Source organism: Podarcis bocagei (genome assembly GCF_964188305.1).
Source record: "Podarcis bocagei genome assembly, chromosome: 2".
NCBI lineage: Eukaryota > Metazoa > Chordata > Lepidosauria > Squamata > Lacertidae > Podarcis > Podarcis bocagei.
In genome coordinates, this window is record NC_138126.1 from 108,943,019 (window position 1) to 108,967,764 (window position 24,746).

Here is a 24,746-nt window from a genome sequence, read left to right on the forward strand (position 1 = left end):
ACTCCATTTTTGTCTTTCATATTCTAAATCATATTTCTTCCTGTTGAGTAGGGTTTTATATAGTGCAAGTGTAGAGTTTTTTGTTTTTATTGCTCTCTCCCCACCTGCGATTCCTGGCAACTGGCATTTGGGGACACGCTCCCTCTGAGAGCCAGTGTGGTGTAGTGGTTAAGAGCAGTAGTCTCATAATCTGGTGAACCGGGTTGGCGTCTCCGCTCCTCCACATGCAGCTGCTGGGTGACCTTGGGCTAGTCACACTTCTCTGAAGTCTCTCAGCCCCACTCACCTCACAGAGTGTTTGTTGTGGGGGAGGAAGGGAAAGGAGAATGTTAGCTGCTTTGAGACTCCTTAGGGTAGTGATAAAGCGGGATATCAAATCCAAGCTCTTCTTCTTCTTCTTCTGACAGAGGAGGTTGAATGTGGCCATCATCATCAATCAGTGGCGCCTTCTTCCCAAAGCCCAGGAAGCTTCTGCCCAGCTTAGGGAGGGAGGCGCAATGCTCACATGTGCAACGTCAGGACATCAAAACATTGCTCATGTGACATCGCCCTCACAAACTGGCACCTCTGGCCCTAACTGTTCGCCTATGAAAAGTTTCACCACACACCACTGATCATCATCATCAACAACAACATTATTATTTATTAAATTTGCATACCTCCCTTCCTCCGACGATCACAGAGAACACAAAACGCATAATGAAACAAAAGCTAATCCAATAGCCCTGCTCCCACAAGCACATCTAAAAGGCCCTAGTAGCTTCTGATAGCCTTCTCCTCCATGAATGGAGCCTTCCAAATGGTATCTGCTTCAACTTCTTGTATTTCCATTGTGAGAATTTTACAATGCAGGAAACTGATTTCTGGACACTCACCCTTCTTATAAGGGTATGGGAAACCTCTTGCTAGCTTCTTGGTGGATGAGGATTTCTCGCAAGCGCCTGTGGTTCTGCTGACATAATGAAAACTGTTTTCCTGCTTAGATCATGTACTACCAGCAGGCCATAATGAAAACCACAGTAAAGTCCTCTGTCTCCCTGGGAGGGTAAGTGCTAACTTTGTTTTAAGGCATAGCATATTATGCCCTTCCATTTATTAGTGATTGAGGGCTTACACACACTTAACTTTTCCACCACTCTTTCCAAGCGCAGTCTGTGACTTAAAGCTTTTTGTCCAAGCACACCCACCCACCCCATTTTTTGTTTGTTTGTCCTGGAGCTTTCCCTTTGAACACCCACTCTTTAAAGCTCAATCAGAGCAAACGTCAATCCACAGACAACCTGAATTGATGTTTGCTCCGATTCAGCTTTAAAGAGCAGGTTTTTGTGGGGAAAGCTCAGGGTAAAAATTAAAAATGCTCCGACACAGAGTGTCACAGCACAGGCACTGTCTAGAAAGAGTGGGCCCAAAGGTCAGTGTGGATAAGCCCTAATTCAGTACTTTCAATAATGTGATTTAGCTAGTGCTTATTTAAAAAAGAAAAGAAAAGAAATGGCAGGATGGGTATTTGTTTTGAGCTTTGCCCTTTCTGACCTTTCTGACCTGAAGCCTTTCTTTCTAATCTCACATCATAGAACCATGGAATTGTAGAGTTGGAAGGGACCCCAAGGCTCATCTATTCCAGACTAAGTTTCACGAATCCACCTCCGTTCAAGAATTCCTGGCCTGAACGGAATAGGGCAGTGGGGAGTCTCTTCTCTTCCCCTGATGCACTGCCTGCCCCTGGGAGACATCGTCATGTGAATCTCCCCTTCTGAACTCTCCTGCTCTTTGTTAGGCTGGGCCACCGAATGCTCCCCATCCTCCACAAGCTGGGAAAGGGCAGGGGGACAGAATCTTTCCCAGCAGAAGCATCTAGAAGCAGGAGCTTTCTATTAGCCTAGAGGGAAGCCAAAGCTAAGGGGACCAGATGTGCGTCAAATTACACTTGCTCAAATTCCCTGTTCTGCACAACTATTGAAGAAAGTGCAGGATCGCTTTACGGTTTTGCACCTGGCCTCCTCAGCCAAAACGGCCGTCTGTTTTCTGGCATGCATGAGCAAGCAATAGCTGAATTGAAAAAAAGCCCAGGTGCATGCCTGCACCGAAGCATGCAAACACCAGGAATGCAGCCAGGTTTTTGAGTTTTTAAAGTAAGATAACACAAAGTTGGATACCTGCCAGGTTGAGTGTCTGCTAATTGAGGCCCAGCTCCCATTAACTCATTGCACGATTAAGCAAACTGGTTGCCTAGAAACATCATTTGGTGCAGCTCTTCCTGGACATTGGCACTTCAGACTGCAGGTTTTAATAATCTCCCATGTTAAAATAGCTTTCCAGAGCGAAACTATCATATCTACAGGAAGGCTAGACTACGCCACTTTCCCTCCATGTAGTTGCTTTCTGCTAAATAGGTGGGGTTTTTTTTATACATTCAGGGGTACATTCAAACCCATGATCCTTCACCTGCGTTCCAAAGTGGTGGAGTCCAGGCTGGGCTTTGCCAGGTGATATTCTGGGATGTGTTCCCCATAGGCATATGCATATAATGGATTGTTCAGCCTTTTCGCTCTTCTGCAGTGAGCTTAGAACCAACACAAAATTTGTAACTGTTTTGTGAAATGACGGGTATAAAAATCACTGTTGGGCTAGGTAGGAAGGTTCCAAGTGTTATAATTCACAGCACAGAACGTCCTTCATCTTGAGCAGTCGTTGAAGTCATTCGTAGTTTCCTTCCTACCCTGCTGTTTATGATGTTGCCCACAGATGATCACCTTGTTTTCATCTCCAATGTTTTCAGAATTGTGAAGTACTGTGAACAGTTCCGCTCCAATGACTGCATAATCTCAGGATGCCTCCCCAGCAACCCCTGGATCTCAGATGAGGTTGACTTTTGGGATTACAATGCAAAGCTGTATGTACTACATTTACATTCATTTTGTGAGTTACAGTGACTTTACCTAAGCAGGGGTGAATCTGTCAGTTTCAGTTTCTCTTAGGCTCTCATTTTCCCAATCTTCAGCACAATTCTCCACATTTCCACATCAGTTTGAGATTTTATTTTATTTTTTTTAAAAAAAGTTCACATAAAAATTCACCAGCCTTTTTTGTGCAAAATTCTCCTTACGTATGTTTCTGTGCAATTTTGCTTGATATACACTTTTTTTTTGGCAAAGCAATTTCCCCTTATATAATGAACACTTTATCTCCGTTATATGCATTATATTCACGTTACTTGGCTGAAGAACAAGTGTGCATTTTGAAGGATGACTGTGTTTCGGTTTTTACAGTACATTGTTTTGGACAGGGGTCTGCAACCTGCGGCTCCGGAGCCGCATGTGGCTCTTTTACACCTTTGCCGCGGCTCCGGGGCGGATACTAGCGAGGGGAGGAGGCGCATTGTGCGCCCCAAAACTCCCCACTGTGGCGGGCGCTGTACTGGCTGTGACGTCGCATGGGGGCGGTGCATGCATTAGTCACGCACCGTCCTGACGTCACCTTCCCGCCCGCCCGCTACATTGTAAGGGGCATGTACGCTGGTCACTGCATTGAAAGGGGGCATGTACGCTGGTCACTGTTTTGAAGGGGAGTGAACAACACACACACACACAAAAGGTAACTTGTTAATTTAATGTTTATTTCTATGAGGAGGAGTAATTCTGAGGGGTCAAACAAAGAAATAATTAAAAAAGTGACAAAAAAGTTATTTTTATAATGACAAGTTTTGCAGCTCCCAGTTTTTTTCCCTTTGGAAACGGGTCCAAGTGGCTCTTTTTGTCTTAAAGGTTGCATACCCCTGGTTTTGGAAAATGTGTCTTTGGAAAGCAGAGGAGAGGCATTTGTAACGCGGATGAGCATTCCTGACCGAGATAGGTTTTACCTTCCCATTACAAACCTGTTTTCAAAAAGAGCTGCTTCAAGCCTCATGAATGTTGGCCTAAGAGAGGGGTGCAGAATCTTTGTTGTTGTTGTTATTGAGAACTATGCTGTGTCAGGAATAATCTGTTGGCAGCCATGCTGTTGGTGGACAGAGTCAGAGTCAGTGGTGGAAAGTATCTGAAACCAGTGGTTGGCAAAAGTGGACGAGACCAGAGCTAAACACAGGTGTGACAAACTGCATCCTCTCTGTTTGGCCTTCTTTCCTGTCTCTCCCCTGTTGCCACCAACAGGAAGTTAGGTCTAGGGCTGCACACTTCTCACCCTGGGTGAAGAGCTGATCTGAGCATGCTCTGGTGTTAGTTGCAGGTGCCAACGCAAATATATGCCTCCTTGTTATGGTGTGCCTTCTCCAAAATGTAATTAGGATTCGTGCTTTGTTGTTGGACAATGGGAATCAATAATACCTGCTCAGTGAAGCTATTGCATTATGAATCAAATTAGAATCAGACGCTTTGTGTATAAACGGCCTCGGTCCAGCTCCATTGTTCTGCCCGGAAACTGAGGTCCAGCGCCAAGGGCCTTCTGGCGGTTCCCTCGCTGCGAGAAGCCAAGTTACAGGGAACCAGGCAGAGGGCCTTCTCGGTAGTGGTGCCCACGCTTTGGAACGCCCTCCCGCCAGATGTCAAAGAGAAAAATAACTACCAGACTTTTAGAAGACATCTAAAGGCAGCCCTGTTTAGGGAAGCTTTTAATGTTTAATAGGTTATTGTATTTTAGTGTTTTGTTGGAAGCTGCCCAGAGTGGCTGGGGGGACCCAGCCAGATGGGTGGGGTATAAATAATAAATTATTATTATTATTATTATTATTATTATTATTATTATTATTATCCTGCTATATGCAACAATGCTTAATTACTAGTTACTTGGACTCGAGAGCTCATTGAGGTGTATTGGAAAGCAGAGGGGAAATCTCTATGCTGTCAACCTGGTATGTGTGGAGAGTGTGTGTGTGTGTGTTTGTGTGGTGTGTGTGGGTGTCTGCCTGCGCATGGGGCTTCTGCTTTCTATTAAAGCACACAAATAGATAGACTGAATCTCACAGGAAATGATTTCAGAAAGAAACAGTGCAACCTCTTTGCCATTAAACTTCTGCAGGGTGGAAATCCCCACCAAATCACGAGTGGAGAGATGGGCCTTCAATTTTAGCGAGCTGATGAGGGATCCCAAAGGCCGCCAGAACTTCCAGCTGTTCCTGAAGAAAGAGTTCAGCGGTGGGTGTGAAATTGTGTCGCTGCTTTTCCACCTCTCTAGCTCCTCTTTAAAGTGCTGGAGGACTTTGATGTCATACGTGGCTCCCCTGAGATGAATCTCATTTTCCAAAAAAACCTGCTTCCTTTCTCCCTTTACAATAGGTGAGGTGCCCTGAGGTAACAGTGCAAAGAGTACAAATCTGTCCATTATAGCTTTTGCCCATGGCTTTACATCCAAGTGGCTCAAGACATAAAACAATACAAAGCCTGCCGCCACAAAGGGGCTGCTGTGATGTATTAAAAGGGCTTGAAAACGCAAAGCTTTTTGCATATTGTAGCTCCTCTCTGTATCTGCAAGGCCACAAATGAATAGGGCAAGAAGTAGTATGCCCAGATCCAAGACAGAGAAAGCTCCCGTACTTCTGACATTTGTGCAAAAGCAAGAATTCTGGGAAGGGCAACTTTCCATGAGGAGGAAATAAGAAAATCTCTGCACCTGCTTCTAGAAGGGCCAATTCAGGGTCCCCCTTTGCATCACCACACTAGAATCACATTCAGCCGATTTAGGCTATTGACTTAAAATATTATATATCACGCAGGATTATTTTCCTTTCTCTTTTAATTCAGGGGAGAATCTGGGATTTTGGGAAGCTTGTGAAGATCTGAAGTATGGAGACCAATCCAAGGTGAAAGAAAAAGCAGAAGAAATTTACAAGTGAGCACAGTATATAGCGTTACAAAAACTTTCCCTGGTGTCCTTTTCCTACATTGTACCAGTTTTTGTAAAAAAAAATAATGAAACGAAACGCTGAGTTGCATTTTCTTTCATGTTTTTAGTAGGATTTCAAAGCACTGGTAAATCCATGCAGAAGTCTTCATGTGACCTAGTTGCACATAGATTTCTGCCACATGATAGATGCAAAAAAAAAAGCTACTTTACGGGGAGAAGAAGGGTCACACAAATTCATCTTAAGAATATGATTGTAAGCACATTTGCCATGCCGGAACATTCTTCTTTCTAGCGCTGGAAGACTATCTACATGGCCTGAGACTTTTGCACTGAGGAGTCTTTAGAATACAGTGGTACCTTGGGTTACAGACGCTTCTGGTTACAAACGCTTTGGGTTACAAACTCCGCTGACCTGGAAGTGGTTGCTCCAGGTTAACAACTTTGCCCCAGGATAAGAACGGAAATTGCACGCCAGTGGTGCAGGGGCAGCAGAAGGCCCCATTAGCGAAAGCGTGCCTCAGGTTAAGAACTGTTTCAGGTTAAGAACGGACCTCTGGAATGAATTAAGTTCTTAACCCGAGGTACCACTGTATCCTAAGTGAAATGTCAGCTGGAGCCGCTGGAGTGGTTCCACTGGAGGACTGGTGGCATTAAAGCTACACATCATTAGGTACATGTGCAGCGTCTGAGATAACAGGAGACCATTAGCGATACCTCTTCACATCAAAACGTAAGAATTCCATTCCGTAGGTCGACAGGAGAACTTTTAGAGCAGCCTCAAACAGGAAGTATGTCCCTACAGCCTTTCTTCCCCAGCTTTATTTTAATCCCCTTTATTTTCATTTTCGATTTCAGGACCTTCTTGGCACCTGGAGCCAGGCGCTGGATCAATATTGACGGCACCACTATGGGCATCACGGTCAGAGGCCTCAAACACCCTCATCGCTATGTCTTAGATGCTGCACAGACTCACATTTATATGCTGATGAAGAAGGTTTGTTGTTTTTTTGCTTATTAATTTTGGCTGGCTGTCCTTCCCAGTTATCCAAGTGGCATCGCCATCACTCCCACCCAAGCCTTTTTGAGAGAAGCAGGATTTGCCCGTTGTCTGAATCTACCCTGGTGAAGTTTGAAGAAAACACATGAAATAAATTTTTTTGTGACAGTCTTGGGACACCTCCTTTTGGGGCTGACGGGACGCGGGTGGTGCTGTGGGTTAAACCACAGAGCCTAGGACTTGCCAATCAGAAGGTTGGTGGTTCGAATCCCCTTGACGGGGTGAGCTCCTGTTGCTCGGTCCTTGCTCCTGCCAACCTAGCAGTTCGAAAGCACATCAAAGTGCAAGTAGATAAATAGGTACCTCTCCGGCGGGAAGGTAAACGGCGTTTCCGTGCGCTGCTCTGGTTCACCAGAAGCGGCTTAGTCATGCTGGCCACATGACCTGGAAGCTGTCTGCGGACAAACGCCGGCTCCTAGGCCTATAGAGCGAGATGAGCGCCGCAACCCCAGAGTCGGTCACGACTTGGCCTAATAGTCAGGGGTCCCTTTACCTTTTTACAGCCCTTATTTTGGCCATGCAAAAATATAATCAAAGCTATGCTTTGATGAGGAAGGAACTAATATACTATTTATGCAGAATAAAATTATGTAAGATCTAAGAATGCCCAACGTATACAATGGCAGTATTTTTGAAATTAGAAGACAAAACAGGATAGCTTTGATCTTTTGTATAACAGAGCTGCAGTTCTTAATTTCTCTGGCATTTTCCTATAAAGTGGCCCCGTCTGCACTTAAAGCAAACCCATGGTTTCTTTGACTGAACTGTGACTTCTGTTTGAACATCTAAACCCAGTCTAACAGACTAATCATGGTTTGTTTTCTAATGGAATCCATTATGTGAAGCCATGGTATGGTGTTGGCTTACAAACCATGGCTCGTTTTAACTATGGTTTAGCATCATGCCTTGGCCACCCTACCTCAGATGCTTGCTAAGCTGCAGAGGCACAAGGCTGGAGCAGCTGAAAAACACACTAAAGCTTCGGGGAAATGAAGAATGACTTGTTTGCTCATCTACGTAGGAAGCTGTCTTAAGCCATTTCAAACCATTGGTCCATCTAACTCAGCGTGGTCTAAACTAATTGACAGCGGCTCTCTGGGATTTCAGGTGCAAAGCAGCTTTTCTCCTGAGCTATGGCCCTTCATCCACCGTCTATGGGATGGCTTGTGGTTTGCTGAGCAGGCAATGGTTAAAACAAGACTTAGCGTTATGTGCGAACATCCCCTTTCCCATCCCTGGGCCTCTTTTCCAGATGAAGGCACACCTGCCTCTTTTCCTGACCTCATGAGGCTGACCTCATAACATTACAGAAGCAGTAGCCAAATGAATAAAGTTGCGAAGGTAGCATTCAGTTCAATAGTCAACTTCTCTGGGGTTCAGCTTTCTCAGAATACTTTAAAGCCTCTTAGTGTGCTTTCAGAAAATGTAATGCAACCACAGGAAACTTAATTTCAGCTGACACCGACTGCAGCTTGACACAGGAGATGGATGGAGGAAGCGAAATAGTTTAACCACAACATTTGTCCTCCCTCCCCCCCACCCCCAGCAAGTTTGATAATGTGATTTGAAATGTGTTGGGCCAGATGGTGGCAAAATGATGTGTCATTACAAGAACAATAGATCCAATAGATTGAAGAAACCAGAAAGCCATCTAACCCAAACGGCAGCAGCATTTCTGAGCACAATTCAAAGTGTTGGTGCTGACCTTTAAAGCCCTAAACGGCCTCGGTCCAGTATATCTGAAGGAGCGTCTCCACCCCCATCGTTCTACCCGGACACTGAGGTCCAGCACTGAGGGCCTTCTGGCGGTTCCCTCACTGCGAGAAGCTAAGTTACAGGGAACCAGGCAGAGGGCCTTCTCGGTAGTGGCACCTGCCCTGTGGAACGTCCTCCCACCAGATGTCAAAGAGAACAACAACTACCAGACTTTTAGAAGACATCTGAAGGCAGCCCTGTTTAGGGAAGCTTTTAATGTTTGATGTATTACAGTATTTTAATATTTTTTGGGAAGCCGTCCAGAGTGGCAGGGGAAGCCCAGCCAGATGGGCGGGGTATAAATAATAAATTATTATTGTTGTTGTTGTTGTTGTTGTTAGGACCATCTTACGTCTTCCAATCTCAGTTAGGTAATCCCACCACACTTAGGGTATATGCCCTGCAAAGGTGCTTACATAATACAGTGGTGCATCGCAAGACGAAAAGAATCCGTTCTGTGATTCTCTTCGTCTAGCGGTTTTTTCGTCTTGCGAAGCAAGCCCATTGAAGGATTAGCGGATTAGCGCTATTAGCGGCTTTTAGTGGCTTATCTGCTGATCGGATCAGCTGATAAGCGGCTTAGCGGCTTAGAAAAAGAGAGGGAAAGGAAAAAAAACAGCAGGAACTCGCAAGACATTGTCATCTTGCGAAGCAAGCCCATAGGAAATTCGTTTTGCGAAGCACCTCCAAAACGGAAAACTCTTTCGTCTAGCGAGTTTTCCGTCTTGCGGGGCACCACTGTATAGTAGCTCTGAGTGACTCGAGGTATATCAGGCCATAGCCTTCAAGGAGTCATAGCATATATACCCTTTAATAATACAATTCCCACTTCCTTTCGCTGGCTTTGAATGGTCGAAATGCACACTTGAAGCTTGGAGCTTATGTGATGTTTTTTCCTTCCTAGGATGAGAACCTCTCCCCCATCTCTTACTGAGTGCTCTGGCCACAGATTTCTAACCACATGGGCGTTAATTTAACCAGTGGTTTTCATAACACATATGTAATGTGGAGAAGAGATGTTCCGTTGTGCTCTTGGGCGACATTATTCTCTTCCCTTGCACGCCCCCCCACCCGCCACTTTGACTCCCAAACAGCTGTAAGGAGAGATGATTTTAATTAGGATGCTTGTAATCTATAACTACCGTTTCCCCTTTCCTTCTCCCCAGTAGGATTCGTTCGGTCGCTATTTAAAGTCTCCGATATACAAGGAAATACTGTCCAAGGCAATTGTGCCGCAAGAAGCCGCCGTGAAGAAAAGGCAAGCCGATTAGGGTTTAATTGCGGGTTATTTGCTGTTGGTTTAAACGAGGGCCTGAGCAAAAACTACTGTGATTTAGGCATTTGCATAATTTAAAGTGGGGTTTTTCATGTTGGGCGGGACAGACAGATAACCCCTCATTTTGGAGTCTGCAGATGCTTCGCTTCCAAGAAGGATCAGCTATTGTGGAAAAGCCTTTTGCCCTAACAGGAGTTTCCTCTGGCCACTAGCCTGCGCCACATTCCCCTCTTTCTTTAAAGCATAGCTGGACAGAAACAGCTGTACCTTGCACTGCTGTTGGTTGTTATGGAAACCACCCTATGGTAAGCCTCGTCTGCAGGCTCCTGAAGCTGGTTTATTGAGCAGCAGCAATAAGAAGAGTTGTTAATATTAGCAGCAGTCATGTATTCATTGAGTGGTTTCCCAAGCTGCTTGAAGGGCATGTTCTCGAGGTCCTTACTAGCATCCTTGTGTAATAGGCCTATATGTTTACCCTCATGTTGCAGAAGGGGCTGGCTGGGTCTGAGAAACAGGGGTTCCCTACAGGCCAGGCAGCCTGCTGACATGTGGCGCAGAAGACAAGACTAGTGGCTGGCTTAGCATTCTGCCTTCTGGAATGTGCAACTCTCACGCAAACTGCAAAGCTGAGAGCTCACCCTACAGGTGAATAACATGATGCAGTTTCTCTCAAGGACGTGTTTGTCTTTACCTTTAAGGGACGGTTCCCTCAAACCTCCCTCCTCCTTTGCTGCTTCAGATGGCAGAACAAGGCGACTCGTTTCCAGCAAGCTTTTGAAATACAGTGGTACCTCGGGTTAAATACTTAATTCGTTCCAGAGGTCCGTTCTTAACCTGAAACTGTTCTTAACCTGAAGCACCACTTTAGGTAATGGGGCCTCCCGCTGCAGCTGCGCCACTGGAGCACAATTTCTGTTCTCATTCTGAAGCAAAGTTCTTAACCCAAGGTACTATTTCTGGGTTAGCGGAGTCTGTAACCTGAAGCGCCTGTAACCTGAAGCATCTGTAACCCGAGGTACCACTGTATTCCGACTGCTTCTTTATGAAAACTGTTTCCTTCCCACCTCTCCACCCACTTTTGTTGCTGTTGCAGCAGAGCTTTATTTGTTCTTTGCATGCAGTTTCGCTGTGCGTGTTTTTAGTAAGCTGCTTTCTGAATTGCAAGATCACGGGAAGTGCAAATTTTGAAAGGCGGCTGGGTTTTGGTGTGTTGAGTTCAGAAAGCATGAATTAGGTAGATTCGCCTTTAAATGAGAACTGAATCAAAACTCTCTCACCCCCCCCATCCCTAGTGTAGAATGACATAGGGCTACATCAGGGGTCAGAAACCTTTTTCAGCCGTGGGCCGGTCCACCACCCCTCAGACTATGTGGAGGGCTGAACTATTTTTATTTTTTTGCGGGGGGGGGAGATGAATGAATTCCTATACCCCACAAATAACCCAGAGATGCATTTTAAATAAAAGCACACATTCTACTCATGTACAATAGTACCTCGAGTTAAGAACTTAATTCGTTCCGGAGGTCTGTTCTTAACCTGAAACTGTCCTTAACCTGAGGTACAACTTTAGCTAATGGGGCCTCCCGCTGCCGCCGCACGATTTCTGTTCTTATCCTGAAGCAAAGTTATTAACCCGAGGTACTATTTCTGGGTTAGCGGAGTCTGTAACCTGAAGCGTCTGTAACCTGTAGCATCTGTAACCCAAGGTACCAATGTAAAAACACCAGGCAGGCCCCCCAAATAACCCAGAGATGCATTTTAAATAAAAGGACACATTCTACTCATGTAAAAACACACTGATTCCCTGATCATCCATGGGTTGGATTGAGAAGGCGATCGGGCCGGATCCGGCCCCCTGACCTTAGGTTGCCTACCCTTGGACTACATCAAGGGAGAAACAGAAGGTAGCTGTAGCTGCCTTTTGCTATGAAAACCAACATAGAAATATATTACCCAACGAAGAAGCGCTTCTCCTGCCTGCTGCTTCTCCTCACCCTTTTCCCTGGGCTGTCCTCAAGCTGGACTTTCTAGTCTTCGGGCAGGTTGTGAGGAAAGTCAGCAATATTTGAGCCCCTCCCTTGCTCTGTGGCTCTTTGTCAGCCATCATCCCTGTTCTAAGACACAGTTCTTACTTCCGTGTGTATACACTCAAATGGAAACATGTGTTATATCCCTCTGTTAACAGCAGTTAGAGTGGGCAATGTGGCTTCCCATAAATTAACAAAGGGTTCAGAGGACTAGATATCGATCTCATCTCCCTGCTTGATAACATTTGGATCTGCACTAAGAATGTGAGTCTTGGGTTCTGTCTCTTAGCAGGAGAGAGAGTTCAACGTTACCCTGTATAAGATTTGTCTAGACAGAGAATTGCCGTAGTTTAATCAAAACCAGATTCTATGGAACCCAGATTAAGCATGTGTTTGAATATTCTGTGTATAATCTTTTGAGTGTTTTTATTTTTTAGGACTGCTCCGCTTTTTATGTGGCAATTGTGTTTGTTGTGGCAAGGCCAGTGTTTCCTTCATTAAGTGCATAAAGGCTGTGCACACATGGTAGTTTAAAGTGGATTTGATGCATCTCATGTTGTCCACTCAACATTGTCCTCATCCAAGCAATTGCCAATGCACGGATCCTTTCGGATGTGGGGTGGGGATGCTCATACCTGGTCTGCTGACATGCACAGGGGCCGGGAAGGGGACACCCACGCAAAATGGTCATTGTCTGTAGACTTCCTTTGTGAGTTAGAAGTATCCCGCCCCCCCAATTCACATAACAACCTTTTAATCCTGAATTGAGAAATGAACAAGATATCTCATTCACAGCAGTAGCATGTTCTTGCCATATATGGTACACTCCTCCAAAGTAATCCTGTCAGGTGGCTGTTGCAGTTGCTCGAGAGTAACCAGGCAGGACTCCGACCTGTGTTTTACAGGCTTTATTTTGGTGCAAACTATTTACAGTGAAGAGCCCCAAAGCTCATGTCTGGCTCAACCGCTAGCAGAATCTGGGAGTGGTCTTCTTTTGTACCTCCCCCAACATAAGAGTTTTGTTACCCCCAACCGTCTCCGCCCCTCTCTGCGCCTCAGACTACTGCTCAGGATGGGCGGTGGCAAATGCGTGTTTCCCTCCTGTCCGGCTTGCTCAGGAGCAGTGTTAAGTCTCCTACCAGCATCCTCTGGTCCTTGCACCTCTTCCCCACTGGAGGTGGGGCTTTCCTCCTCCCCGGAAGAGGAACTGCTTTGCAAGATTTTTGGAGGCTCCCTGTAACACAACTGCCCTTCTGTTTCTCGCCTCTGAGCCAATGGCAGTTCCCTGACAAATCTCATTGACTTTAATCGAAATGTTGCCTCCCTGCCTTCCCCTCCCACCAATGGATGTGGCTCTCTTATTCTGGGACCACACTGTCATTTGGTGTGTGTGTGTGTGTCAGTGAGGTAGATGGAACTTGGTCTAGGTCTTTTTTATATATATAGTTCCCAGTTACCAAAGTCTCACAAAGAGAATTTCATATGCCTGTTTCAGGGTGTTTGCAAATGCCACCTTCTATCTGCATTTTAACAAGGTGTAAAGGGAAAAGGTAAAGGACCCCTGGACAGTTAAGTCCAGTCATACTTGAACTCTGAAGTGTGTGCAGCCTGCAGCTCTCTAAAATACCTGGCTGCCACCAATGCGATTTTCAAACACTGCTATGTTGCGCAGTTTTGCAAGTAGCACTCGCAAATGTAGTCGTGTTTGCTGTGAAGTGCTTCTGAAAAGGCTTCGCACATAACCAGAATGCTGCAGACAGCATTCAACTGCACTTTGGAATAATTTGCAGGTACAGAATGAAGTGGTGGCACAGAGCAGGTGTGTGTAAAGCTGAGAGAGTGATCTGCTACCATCTTTCAGCCATGAATATATCTCTGAAAGCACTTGCAGGCTGAAAATCTAAGGAGAGATCTTGTTCCTCCCATATGGAGTTTGGTTGCTAGCGTTAATAACAGAAGCGCTTGCTTTTTAAAATGTTTTGCTTAGGATTTAGGGAGCACGTATCTGTAGAATCAGTAATCATATCTTAGGAAGGGGTTTGCATTGGGGGACAAGTCCTGAAATGTACACACACATACACACAGAGAACAATTAGAGGTCACTATCTCAAGCTTGGAGTGCGGGTTAGCACTGTGGGTTAAACCACAGAGCCTAGGACTTGCTGATCAGAAGGTTGGCGGTTCGAATCCCCGCAACAGGGTGAGCTCCCGTTGCTCGGTCCCTGCTCCTGCCAACCTAGCAGTTCGAAAGCACGTCAAAGTGCAAGTAGATAAATAGGTACTGCTCCGGTGGGAAGGTAAACGGCGTTTCCGTGTGCTGCTCTGGTTCGCCAGAAGCAGCTTAGTCATGCTGGCCACATGACCCGGAAGCTGTACGCCGGCTCCCTCGGCCAATAAAGCGAGATGAGCGCCACAACCCCAGAGTCGGTCAAGACTGGACCTAATGGTCAGGGGTCCCTTTACCTTTTATCTCAAGCTTGTTGACAGACCTATCAAGGAATTCTAGGATATTTCTACTATGCTCCCTTGCTGGCTATCCTAGCTAATTTTCAGATCTCTTGGAATTCTTTATAGTACTCTGAACCTTACCCATCAGAGATCTCTACTCAAAAATGTGGGTGTTTATTGTTGTTGTTGTTATTTATTCAACATATATTTTGCCCTTTATCAGAAGATCCCAGGACAATGTACAATATTAAAAACACATTACAGAATATCAGTGATAAAAACATACAGACCACCAATAATCAAATAGTCATCTTAATAAGAGTCCACTCCCTCATGCTTTCACGGGCCATAGATTATTTAATAGCCATAGGCCTGGGTAAAGAGAAATGTTTTTGCCTGGTGCCTAAAAACATGTAGTGATGGCGCCAAGCAAGCCTCTCTGGGGAGAGCATTCTACAATCGGGAGCCACCACAGAAAAGGCCTGTTCTCTTGTTGCCACCCTTTGAACCTCTCTGGGATGGGGGACACAGAGAAGGGCCTCAGATAACCCAAAAGTGATCTTTATAAGGCATGAGTAAAGCGGCGGCAGGAAATGAGCTTATGCAGTCATGAAGATCTCACAAAGCAAAGGGTTGGTGGGGATGAGCCCAGTCTAGAAGCCAGGGGACAGGGTTCATGAGTCCAGGGTTGGTAACAAGAAGTGCAGGAGCTGAGAAGTTGTCCCAACAAGTTTCCCACACCAAGCCATCAAGTTTTAAGGCAGACCTTCTTTCTCCAGTGTCACGGCCTTGTCCTGGGAGAAAGCATCGGATTCACCTCCCTATCTGAATCCTGCTTGGCCACCCCAAGCTCAGAGTCCTCCTGAGACTCTTGACAGTTCTCTCTCCTGTTTCAACATTAGAACCAGATGAGTTCAGAGGGAGGCTTCCATCTGTTGCAGCCTCCTCCTCCCATTCTTCCTCGTCTCTCTGCTCATCTTCCCCCAGAGTCTGCCATCCTGAGTCTGAGACCAGCGGCGCCAAAGGAGTAATGACGTCATGTTATTTGATGTAGGAAATCTTGCTCTCCCTTTGATGTGCACACATTTGCCACTGAAAGTGTGGAACATCGATGTAGGTGCAGCAAATATGCTACAGAAAGGGTGGAGCTACCTCTAACCCTGAGATAGGGATGGGGACCTTGCAGCGCTCCAGATGTTGTTGTGGACTCCCAACTCTCATCAGCCCTTGCCAGCATGGCCAACGTTTAGGGCTGATGGGAGTTGGAGCCCGGCAACAGCCACATGTTCTTCATCCAGCCCTGGGATGAAAGGCAAGGACCTCTGACCTTTCCAGAATTTGCTGTCTCCCTTTCATAGAATTGCAGAGTTGGAAGATGCCCCCAAAGGTCATCCAGTCCAGCCCCCTCCAATGCAGGAATCTCAGCTAAAGCATCCATGACAGATGGCCATCCAAACTGTGCTTAAAAACCTCCAAGGAAGGGAGAGTCCACAACCTCCCGAGGGAGACCGTTCCACCGTCGAACAACTCTCCCTGTCAGAAAGGTTTAGTCGGAATCTTCTTTCTTGTAACTTGAAGACATTGGTTCGAGTCCTACCCTCCAGAGCAGTTTGATTCAAGCCCTGATTCATTCCCCCTGTCTGTATAGAAGAAGAGTTTGGATTTGATATCCCGCTTTATCACTACCTGAAGGAGTCTCAAAGCGGCTAACATTCTCCTTTCCCTTCCTCCCCCACAACAAACACTCTGTGAGGTGAGTGGGGCTGAGAGACTTCAAAGAAGTGTGACTGGCCCAAGGTCACCCAGCAGCTGCATGTGGAGGAGCGGGGAAGCGAACCCGGTTCCCCAGATTACAAGACTACCGCACTTAACCACTAAACCACACTGAGTTTATGGGATGTTATCCCAGGGCAATTCGTTTTGTAAACAGGCACTGATTAATCCATTGGCGCAGAGCTGGGTTTGATGTGGTTTCTCGACGCTCCTGTGTTTTTCTGCCTCCCCAGACGCCCTCAGATACGTCCGCCTTCCACTGTCGTACACAACGACCCTCCCCTTACTGTCTTCTCCTCTGTTTTCTTTTTTAGCTCTAATAATCCGTTTGCTCGCCGGCACCTCCGCTCCAGCCCCAGCCCCGTCGTCTTGAGGCAACAGGAGGAAGAAGCCAAGGCGAAAGAAGCAGCGGCCAACGTGGACATCACCCAGGTTATGAGCAAGCTGGATCGTAGAAGCCAGCTCAAGCAGGAGCCCCCACCTGCTAAGTAGGGCTCAGGTGTTGGTGAAAAGGCCAAGCAGAGGAGTCGTGAGGGTGTTGGCTGAATGTAGAGCTGTATTTCCCGTCTCCTCCCTGCAGGTGGCAGTGGTGCTTCGTCATTATACGAAACACTTCTCTGTGCTCTGCATCCCTCCTTTACACACAGCATGTTGTTGCCATGGCGCCCAGAGTAGTGTCACTTCACAAGCCATCGCTGGTAGAATCGTTGAACGCAGATGGCAGAAGTTGCCATGTGAACCTCACAGTGACTTTCCCCATATCAAATGGGCTTGTGTGTGTGTGTGTGTGTTTTAAACAAGGCAAGGAAACAATGTTTTCTATAAACTGCCTGAAACATCCCTCCCGGTTCTAAATATTCGGAAATCGAGATACCATGGCAACTGGCTTCCCTCTTCTCCCGCTGCCTGCAAAGGATGGAGGGGAAGAGATGGCAAAAGTGTGCTGTGAGGCACAGGGCAGAGCTTATTCTGGTTTCCGGGCACTGTTGAGGAATCCTAAATAAGGGTGCATACTTAACACAGCTCAGGCACCCCTCACCTTGCCATGCAAACAGTTCAGATGGTTAAATATCAAACAAAGGGTAGATTATTTCCCCCCTTTCTTTTCAGGGTATGCTTGGGGATTAGGTCTTCTGATCAGTATTTGTTGGTGTTAAGCACAGAACCAAGCGGCCGCAGTTGGCCCATACGAATTAACAAGCAGTACGTACTGTGGTCTTGTGCATGTAAACATGCATTCTGCATTTCCAAAGCAACTTGAAGCAGCTGTCTGCCCAAATGCAGATTCGTTTGAGCGGAATAGGAGTATCAGTTGGCCGGGGTGCAACTTGGTCATAGAGAGGGGAAGTCCTTTATGGATTCAGAGCCTCCCTAACAGGGAGGGGCGTAGCTTGGGGGGTTGGGGCATCTACTCTGCATGTTGAAGGCCCCAAGTTAAGTCCCTAACATCTCTGGGTAGGGCTGGAGACATCCCCTGGAAAGCTGCTGTCCATCAGGGTAGAGAATACTGAACTGGATGGATCAATAGTCTTGACTCAATATCAGGCAGCTTCCTATGTTCCTTAGGGTTCTTGTATTAAAAGGTAAGCTAACAAATGGAGAACATTCGTTTTCCTCCACCTAGCTCCAAGTCCCATTTGGTTTTATTTGCTGTGAAATTCCCCAAAGATGGGAACCTAATATCTTAGAGGCGTGCACATGGGGCTGCCATACTGTAAAGTAAGAAGACGGGTGCTTTTCGGAAGGAATCTTCCTGATATTCTTGCAGCACTCTACAGTCTTCAGGCCTGTTCTGGCAAGCAGCTGGCCTGTGTTGACTCCAACAGCCAACCCCCTGGAACACAAGGCAAGCAATTTGTATGCATCTTGTTTGTGGAGGGAGGATCACATGACTGATGAGTGGTAGCCATGTTGACTACCCCTGCGTTTGCTGAAAGTTTAAGAATTGAGATATGGTATTCTAGGCAAGAGGCTTTTTCTCTGCCGTAGTGTGGAAAGCCAGTTGACAGCCATAGGGATCTATCCCTGCTTGCTGTGTAGACTGAAAATAACATAGGTCAAAGCCATTGGAGTTGTACTGACTGGAAGTGTTGAATAAAATGTAGCCTCTCTTGTTTCCTTCGTGGGCATAGTCAGGAGGACTTAAATGCTTGCCTCCTCACACCCTCTCAAAAAAACCAAAACCCTAATCCAAAAACAACTTCATAAGTCTGGATCAAGAAGTGTTTAAAACATTCCGGAATCTTATGGGCATCTGAATGGAATCGGGACTCCCTCCTACTCATCTCTTTTCCCATTAAGTTATTTCAGCTGTATGATTTATATCTCTTTATCATCTGCTCCATCTCTGGGCTTGCTTGCAGTTTCTCTCTCCTCTTTGTCACTGCATTTCATCATTTCTTGCAAAATGCACTCTGACAGTGGCAAACAGAACACCACAGTCAAAAAGGCTGCGAGAAAATACCCTCCTCCCCACCCCACAAAAATGCAATATTAAAAGCAGTGTAGGAGTGATAGCTTCTACCAGCTCAAGGAAGTGTAAAGGTAGCCAAGGGAAATAAATAAAAATGTTGTCCAGTAGCACCTTAGAGACCAACTAAGTTTGTTCTGGGTTTCCGAGCACAATTCAGAGTCTTGGTGCTGACCTTTAAAGCTGTAAACCGCCTCGGTCCAATATACCTGAAGGAGCGTCTCCACCCCCATCGTTCTGCCCGGACACTGAAGGCCTTCTGACGGTTCCCTCACTGCGAGAAGCAAAGCTACAGGGAACCAGGCAGAGGGCCTTCTCGGTAGTGGCACCCGCCCTGTGGAATGCCCTCCCATCAGATGTCAAAGAGATAAATAACTACCATACTTTTAGAAGATATCTGAAGGCAGCCCTGTTTAGGGAAGCTTTTAATGTTTAATAGGTTTTTTAATATTCTGTTGGAAGCCGCCCAGAGTGGCTGGGGAAACCCAGCCAGATGGGTGGGGTATAAATAAATTATTATTATTATTATTATTATTATTATTATTATTATTATTATTATTATTATTATTATTATTTTCTGGTTATAAGCATTTATTTTGTAAGCAGAGTCCCATGAAGCACTCAAGTTTGAAAATGCGACTATGGAGATTAGCTCATTAAAGGAAACCCCATACCTTGTCTTGCCTCTTTGTTTATCGAGGCCAACATGGAAACAACAGAATAGCCTGAAGCAAGAGGTTTCAAACTGTGTTTCAGGCAACCTTGAGGTTCCTTGGGGACTTCTTCAGTGGTAACTTCAGCAGTGGCAGCCAAAAAGTGCATGCCCATCAGTGTTGATGCCCCCCCCCCCCGCAATGTACAGTGACAGAAGAGCATTGGAAGCATTGTAGGTTACATTCTCCATTTACATGGGATGACTGTAAGGCCAAGGACATAGTGGGTGAGATTCAACTAAGTTGTGTGCATTGAATGACGTCCGCTCGCCCCTTCTCCCCATCTGCTCTGGAGGTTTGGTTGTGCACAAATACCCCATTTAGCACTACACTGAATTCCACCCAGTATGCCCTAAAAGGTACCCTAAAACCCTTTGTAATGAGTAGGTTGGCTTCAGTGTGGAAAGAGTTCAAGTTCACCAGTAGAAAGCTTGAAAACTGCTTAAGATACCACAGAGCTGTAAGCCTGTTTGTTGGCCTCTAAGCTTGTGCTGTCTTCCATCTTTCTTTCCTTGTAGCAAATATGTCAGTGCATGTATATGATGCCATTGCTTTTCATTTTCTGTTAAATGCCCAAGATGGAATGGGCTTCACATCTAGTTAAATAAATTAAGAAGAGGGGGACTTCTAGTGGGATTTCAGAATACTGCTTTATTTTTCTCACTTTTCCTTTCTTTTATCTCCTCTGGTCAAATAAAACTAGAAAGCGAAATCATCACTGTTCTTGTCTGTCATGTCTTTTGCCTCTCTTCTGTGCGTCTTTCATTTGTTCATACTGTGTTGCCTCTGTCCCATTGGTTTGAATTGGTTTTCCTTTTCTAAAATACTGGTGAATAGTGCATACGTCGATCCTTAGTGCTTCAAGAGAGCTTGAAAAACCATTGTGTAAGACAATGTCAAATTAGGTAAGCTTCTACTTAATTTGTCAACATTAAGTCTTGCTACATGTCTTAATCATAAGGTACCATCTTCTAAAACTGCCTTCTACTGGCTGTGTTTGTAGCAATACCAGAGCCTAATAGTCTTCAGAAGCTCCTCATTTACATCCTTATCCTGACTATACACCCCCCACTCCTATACACCTGTGCTTAGACGTACTTCTAAGTAAGTGGGCATAGGAATGCAGCTTTCATAAAGGGAAGGTGATTTCAACCTGGCCACTATTTGCTCCTCTATCCCACAGTCACATGGCAGGAAAAAGTGGTGGTGGGGAAAGATCACAAAATTACTGGGAACACAATTATGCTACTGCAAAGCGTGTAGTGAATCTAGTGAAAAGAGTGAAGTTACACTTGGATCCATTCCCCAAGGGGTGACTGCCTAAAAGGCATCCCACCTCACGCGTGAAGGACAATTCCTGACAGTTGTTGCAATGTAAGCCCAGTATCTGTGCAAGATCACACCATTCTGTCTCTGCTTGATGGACTACTCCTATGTATTCTCCATTATATTTGGTTTAGGATTTGTGGATCACTTCTCTACAGCGTGTCTAATTCAACAAACAGAGAAATTAGATAGCCACAAAGCAGACTAGAAAACAACAAACACTTAAATAACCAAACCAAACCATTTTGAAAAGCAGAGCTCAGTTAGAAACCTTGTTGCACAGATTAAGTCTTAACCTGATGCCGAAATGAGACCCAAGAAGGCAATTCTTTGATCTTTCGGTGGAGGGAGTTCCAGAGACAATATGGCAATACTCAAAAAGGCAATCTCCCCATACCTAGAAGGTTCTCAGAAGAAGACATTAATGGTCAGGCAGGCTCACGTAGTCTGAACTGTTGTTCAACACGATAATCGGCTATCATTTAAACTTTGAAGCTTCTCTTTTTACTTTAGAAAAATGACAACACAGAACTAAGCCACATTAGAGTTTGCACTTATGAGTTAGTTCTTAAAAATGCAAGGGCACCCACTGAAACAAATAGCCATGTTTGAATACTTTATTGTTGTTTAGGTTGCATCCAACTTAAATCATTGCATGTGCAGAACAACTCCCACAAGCACAACCAAACTCTCCACTCTAGAGGGTTGGGGGTGGGGGGAACCCAGAGCAGACTTAGGGGGAAAGCAGGGGGAGGGTGGGAAATTCCTTTGCACTTGCGGGAGAATTCTGTGCATGCAATTATTTAGTTAGACAGAATTATAGGGTTGGCTTCATCACATTTTTATCGGTCCACAAGCCTTTCGTTACATATGGTACATGGCACAAAGTAAGTGAAACATGCAATTTTTATAAAGTTAAACAATCCAGGGCAAATGCCCTATAAAATATCAAGCCATTTTGTTAGAGGTTATTCGAGTGTCACTGATGAATTCCTGGATCATTGTCCTTGGGTACCTGCCATCAAATATCACTTCCTTCCGGCTTGCACCAATATGACTGGCACCATTTCATTTATTGGCATATATCAAGGCCGTGTGTAAATTCATATTCCCCATATTTTCTCCCATCTGTCTTCATGTATTCATTCCACCAGCAACATATCTACATCAGCAGCTTTGGCTTTGTCATGCAACTCCGAATGTACTTCACCTGATCATTGAGAAAAGAAGAGAGAGAAAATGTTTCTCTTACCCTACTTTTGAAAAAAAATTAAGAACTTGGTAAGAGATGGGAAGGAGAAGCTGACATTCAAAGTGAGATTCCTTCTTCCCAGGACCATGTTTTTTAAGTAGAATACCAGAATTTATTACAGTGTGTCAAAGCTTTAATTAAACATCTTTACAGTGGTACCTCGCAAGACGAATGCCTCGCAAGACGGAAAACTCGCTAGACGAAAGGGTTTTTGGGTTTTTGAGTTGCTTCGCAAGACGATTTTCCCTATGGGCTTGCTTCGCAAGACGGAAACGTCTTGCAAGTTTGTTTCCTTTTTCTTAACACCGTTAATACAGTTGCGACTTGACTTTGAGGAGCAACTCATAGAATGCGGTGTGGTAGCCTTTTTTGAGGTTTTTAAAGACTTTGGTGATTTTTGAAGCTTTTCCAAAACTTTCCCGACACCGTGCTTCGCAAGACGAAAAAAATCGCAAGATGACAAAACTCGTGGAATGAATTAATTTCGTCTTGCGAGGCACCACTGTACTTGAATTGGATAGGTATTACAGTGGTACCTCAGGTTACATACGCTTCAGGTTACAGACTCTGCTAACCCAGAAATAGTGCTTCAGGTTAAGAACTTTGCTTCAGGATGAGAAGAGAAATCGTGCTCCGGTGGTGCGGCGGCACCAGGAGGCCCCATTGGCTAAAGTGGTGCTTCAGGTTAAGAACAGTTTCAGGTTAAGAACGGACCTCCGGAATGAATTAAGCACTTAACCTGAGGTACCACTGTATTTTTGTCCTCCCCTTTTAATGCACTAACTTTTTTCCATGTTTAGTAGCAACTTTTATTGGTTATTGGGTATTTTGTACATTGCTTTGCACATAACTGTATTGAAAGGCAACTTTGGCAGTATTCAGACCATCACTTTCGTTTATCTTCGTGATGTTCCTTTTCACATTTTATGTGATCATGGTGGAATCTAGTGAAAGTTTTAACACTCGTTTCCATGTGAATTGTTTGCAACCCTGCCAACTCGGAGAATCACAGGAGTTTTGCACTGACAAAATCTGGAGCATTGTATCAGCAAACTCTTCTTTACTGCCATTTAGCATGGCATGCTGGTATATTGATCAAGAAGTCATCGTTCCATAACACAAGTGTCAGGGGTTCAGGAGCAGAGGCAAGGGCAAGGGAGGAAACAGAGAGCGAGGGGGAGGAGGCAGAAGAAAAGATGAGTGATGACGACGACCCGAGATCTCCGAGTCTTTCCAGTGAATCAGAAGATTCACAGAAAGGAGCACCAGTGGCCAGGGCAAGGGGGGAGCCTAGGGGGACACCCCAGGAAGAAGGGTCCAGAGGGGGCTCAGAGGGGAGCAGTTGGAAATCGGGACCAGCGTCACCAACAGAGAGCAGGGGAGAGGAAGGGCGCCAGGTATCAAGCGCTGGCAGCTCGCAACAGGAGGGAGGGCACGAGTCAGGAGTGGCCACACCTCCATCGGGGAGCGAAGAAACGGTCAGGCGGAAAGTGGAAGGTTGGGCGCGCGCCAAGTTCAAATGCACAGGAAGGTGGCGCAGTAAGCAGCCCGGAAAGGGAGCCAGGTCCTAAAGCCCGGCGCAAGGAGACAGGAGGGTCCGGGGGGTCAGCGTCAGAAGAATCCCGGAAGGAAGAGACCACGGGGGGCAGAGGGACCCAGAGAAGAACGGTCAGGCGGAAAAGGTGGAGTAAGGCTAGGTTAGTAAGCTGGTGCACAGGGGGCGGAGACTCAGACGGAGCTTCGCCGGTCTAACCCTTAAGACGTAGAGCTGCGCGCAGCAGCTTGAGAATGGAAACTGTTACTCAATAAAGACTTTTACAAGTGACCGCTGGCTAGCGTGATCCTCTGTGAGCTAGGATCTGGAAGCAGCTCTGACAACAAGATACTTCAATGTAAAGGGAACATTAGAACGCGGGACAGAACTAAAGCAATAAGCCCCACATCTGATTGAAGATCTGAAATCTTCGGGGGGGGGGGGCGACTGCTGGATAGAATGGAGGGTGGGGAACAGCAATAAGAAGATCAATCAAATTATGTGCATCCTTCCTTCAGGTGAAGCAAGATGGCTGGCCGGATTAGCTAATGTTTCAAAGAATTAAATAAAAAGCCTTATGGGTCAGCTGACTTAGATCTGTCTGGATATAGGATGGGAAAAGAAGAGTTTTGTTCCAGTCTCTGTAGCCCTTGGGGTCCAAATGTTAATACAACAATCTTTTTTTGGGGGGGGGACTTAATGTGACCCACAGCTGCAACAGTAATAGTAGAGTTTCTTCCCACCATTCACCTCATCATTACGTTATCCTTCCACCCTTCATTTATATGCATTTCAGTCTGATATTGAAGCACCTCTCCTTGTCTAAAGAAAGTTGCAGCATGTAACGGAGATTAATTTTTTAGAGGCATATTCTTACCCAAGTCCTTTCTGAGAACAACTAGCAGCAATGGGATGGGTCATATTATGTGGTGGTAACTAGCTAAAGGGACGCGGGTGGCCTAGGAGCCTAGGACTTGCCGATCAGAAGGTCGGCGGTTCGAATCCCCGCGACGGGGTGAGCTCCCGTTGCTCGGTCCCTGCTCCTGCCAACCTAGCAGTTCGAAAGCACGTCAAAGTGCAAGTAGATAAATAGGTACCCCTTCAGCGGGAAGTTAAACGGCGTTTCCGTGCGCTGCTCTGGTTAGCCAGAAGCGGCTTAGTCATGCTGGCCACATGACCCGGAAGCTGTACGCCGGCTCCCTCGGCCTATAGAGCGAGATGAGTGCTGCAACCCCAGAGTCAGCCACGACTGGACCTAATGGTCAGGGGTCCCTTTA

At 45.8% G+C, this 24,746-nt stretch overlaps 1 protein-coding gene across 5 annotated transcripts in view; it reads left to right on the plus strand.

The window, feature by feature from the left end:
- RGS9 (regulator of G protein signaling 9) overlaps window positions 1–24,746 on the plus strand; it is a 70,522-nt gene that overhangs the window by 39,861 nt on the left and 5,915 nt on the right. For 3 of the 5 annotated variants that reach the window (XM_081181346.1, XM_081181349.1, XM_081181348.1), the window contains 7 exons: window positions 984–1,045; window positions 2,780–2,893; window positions 5,014–5,129; window positions 5,736–5,823; window positions 6,694–6,832; window positions 9,820–9,908; window positions 16,489–16,606. In XM_081181346.1, the coding sequence (XP_081037472.1) occupies window positions 984–1,045; window positions 2,780–2,893; window positions 5,014–5,129; window positions 5,736–5,823; window positions 6,694–6,832; window positions 9,820–9,908; window positions 16,489–16,606 (726 nt within the window). Of the gene's footprint in view, window positions 1–983; window positions 1,046–2,779; window positions 2,894–5,013; window positions 5,130–5,735; window positions 5,824–6,693; window positions 6,833–9,816; window positions 9,909–16,488; window positions 18,339–24,746 lie in introns of those variants that run through there. The other 2 variants (XR_014004694.1, XM_081181347.1) reach the window with 2 other exon arrangements.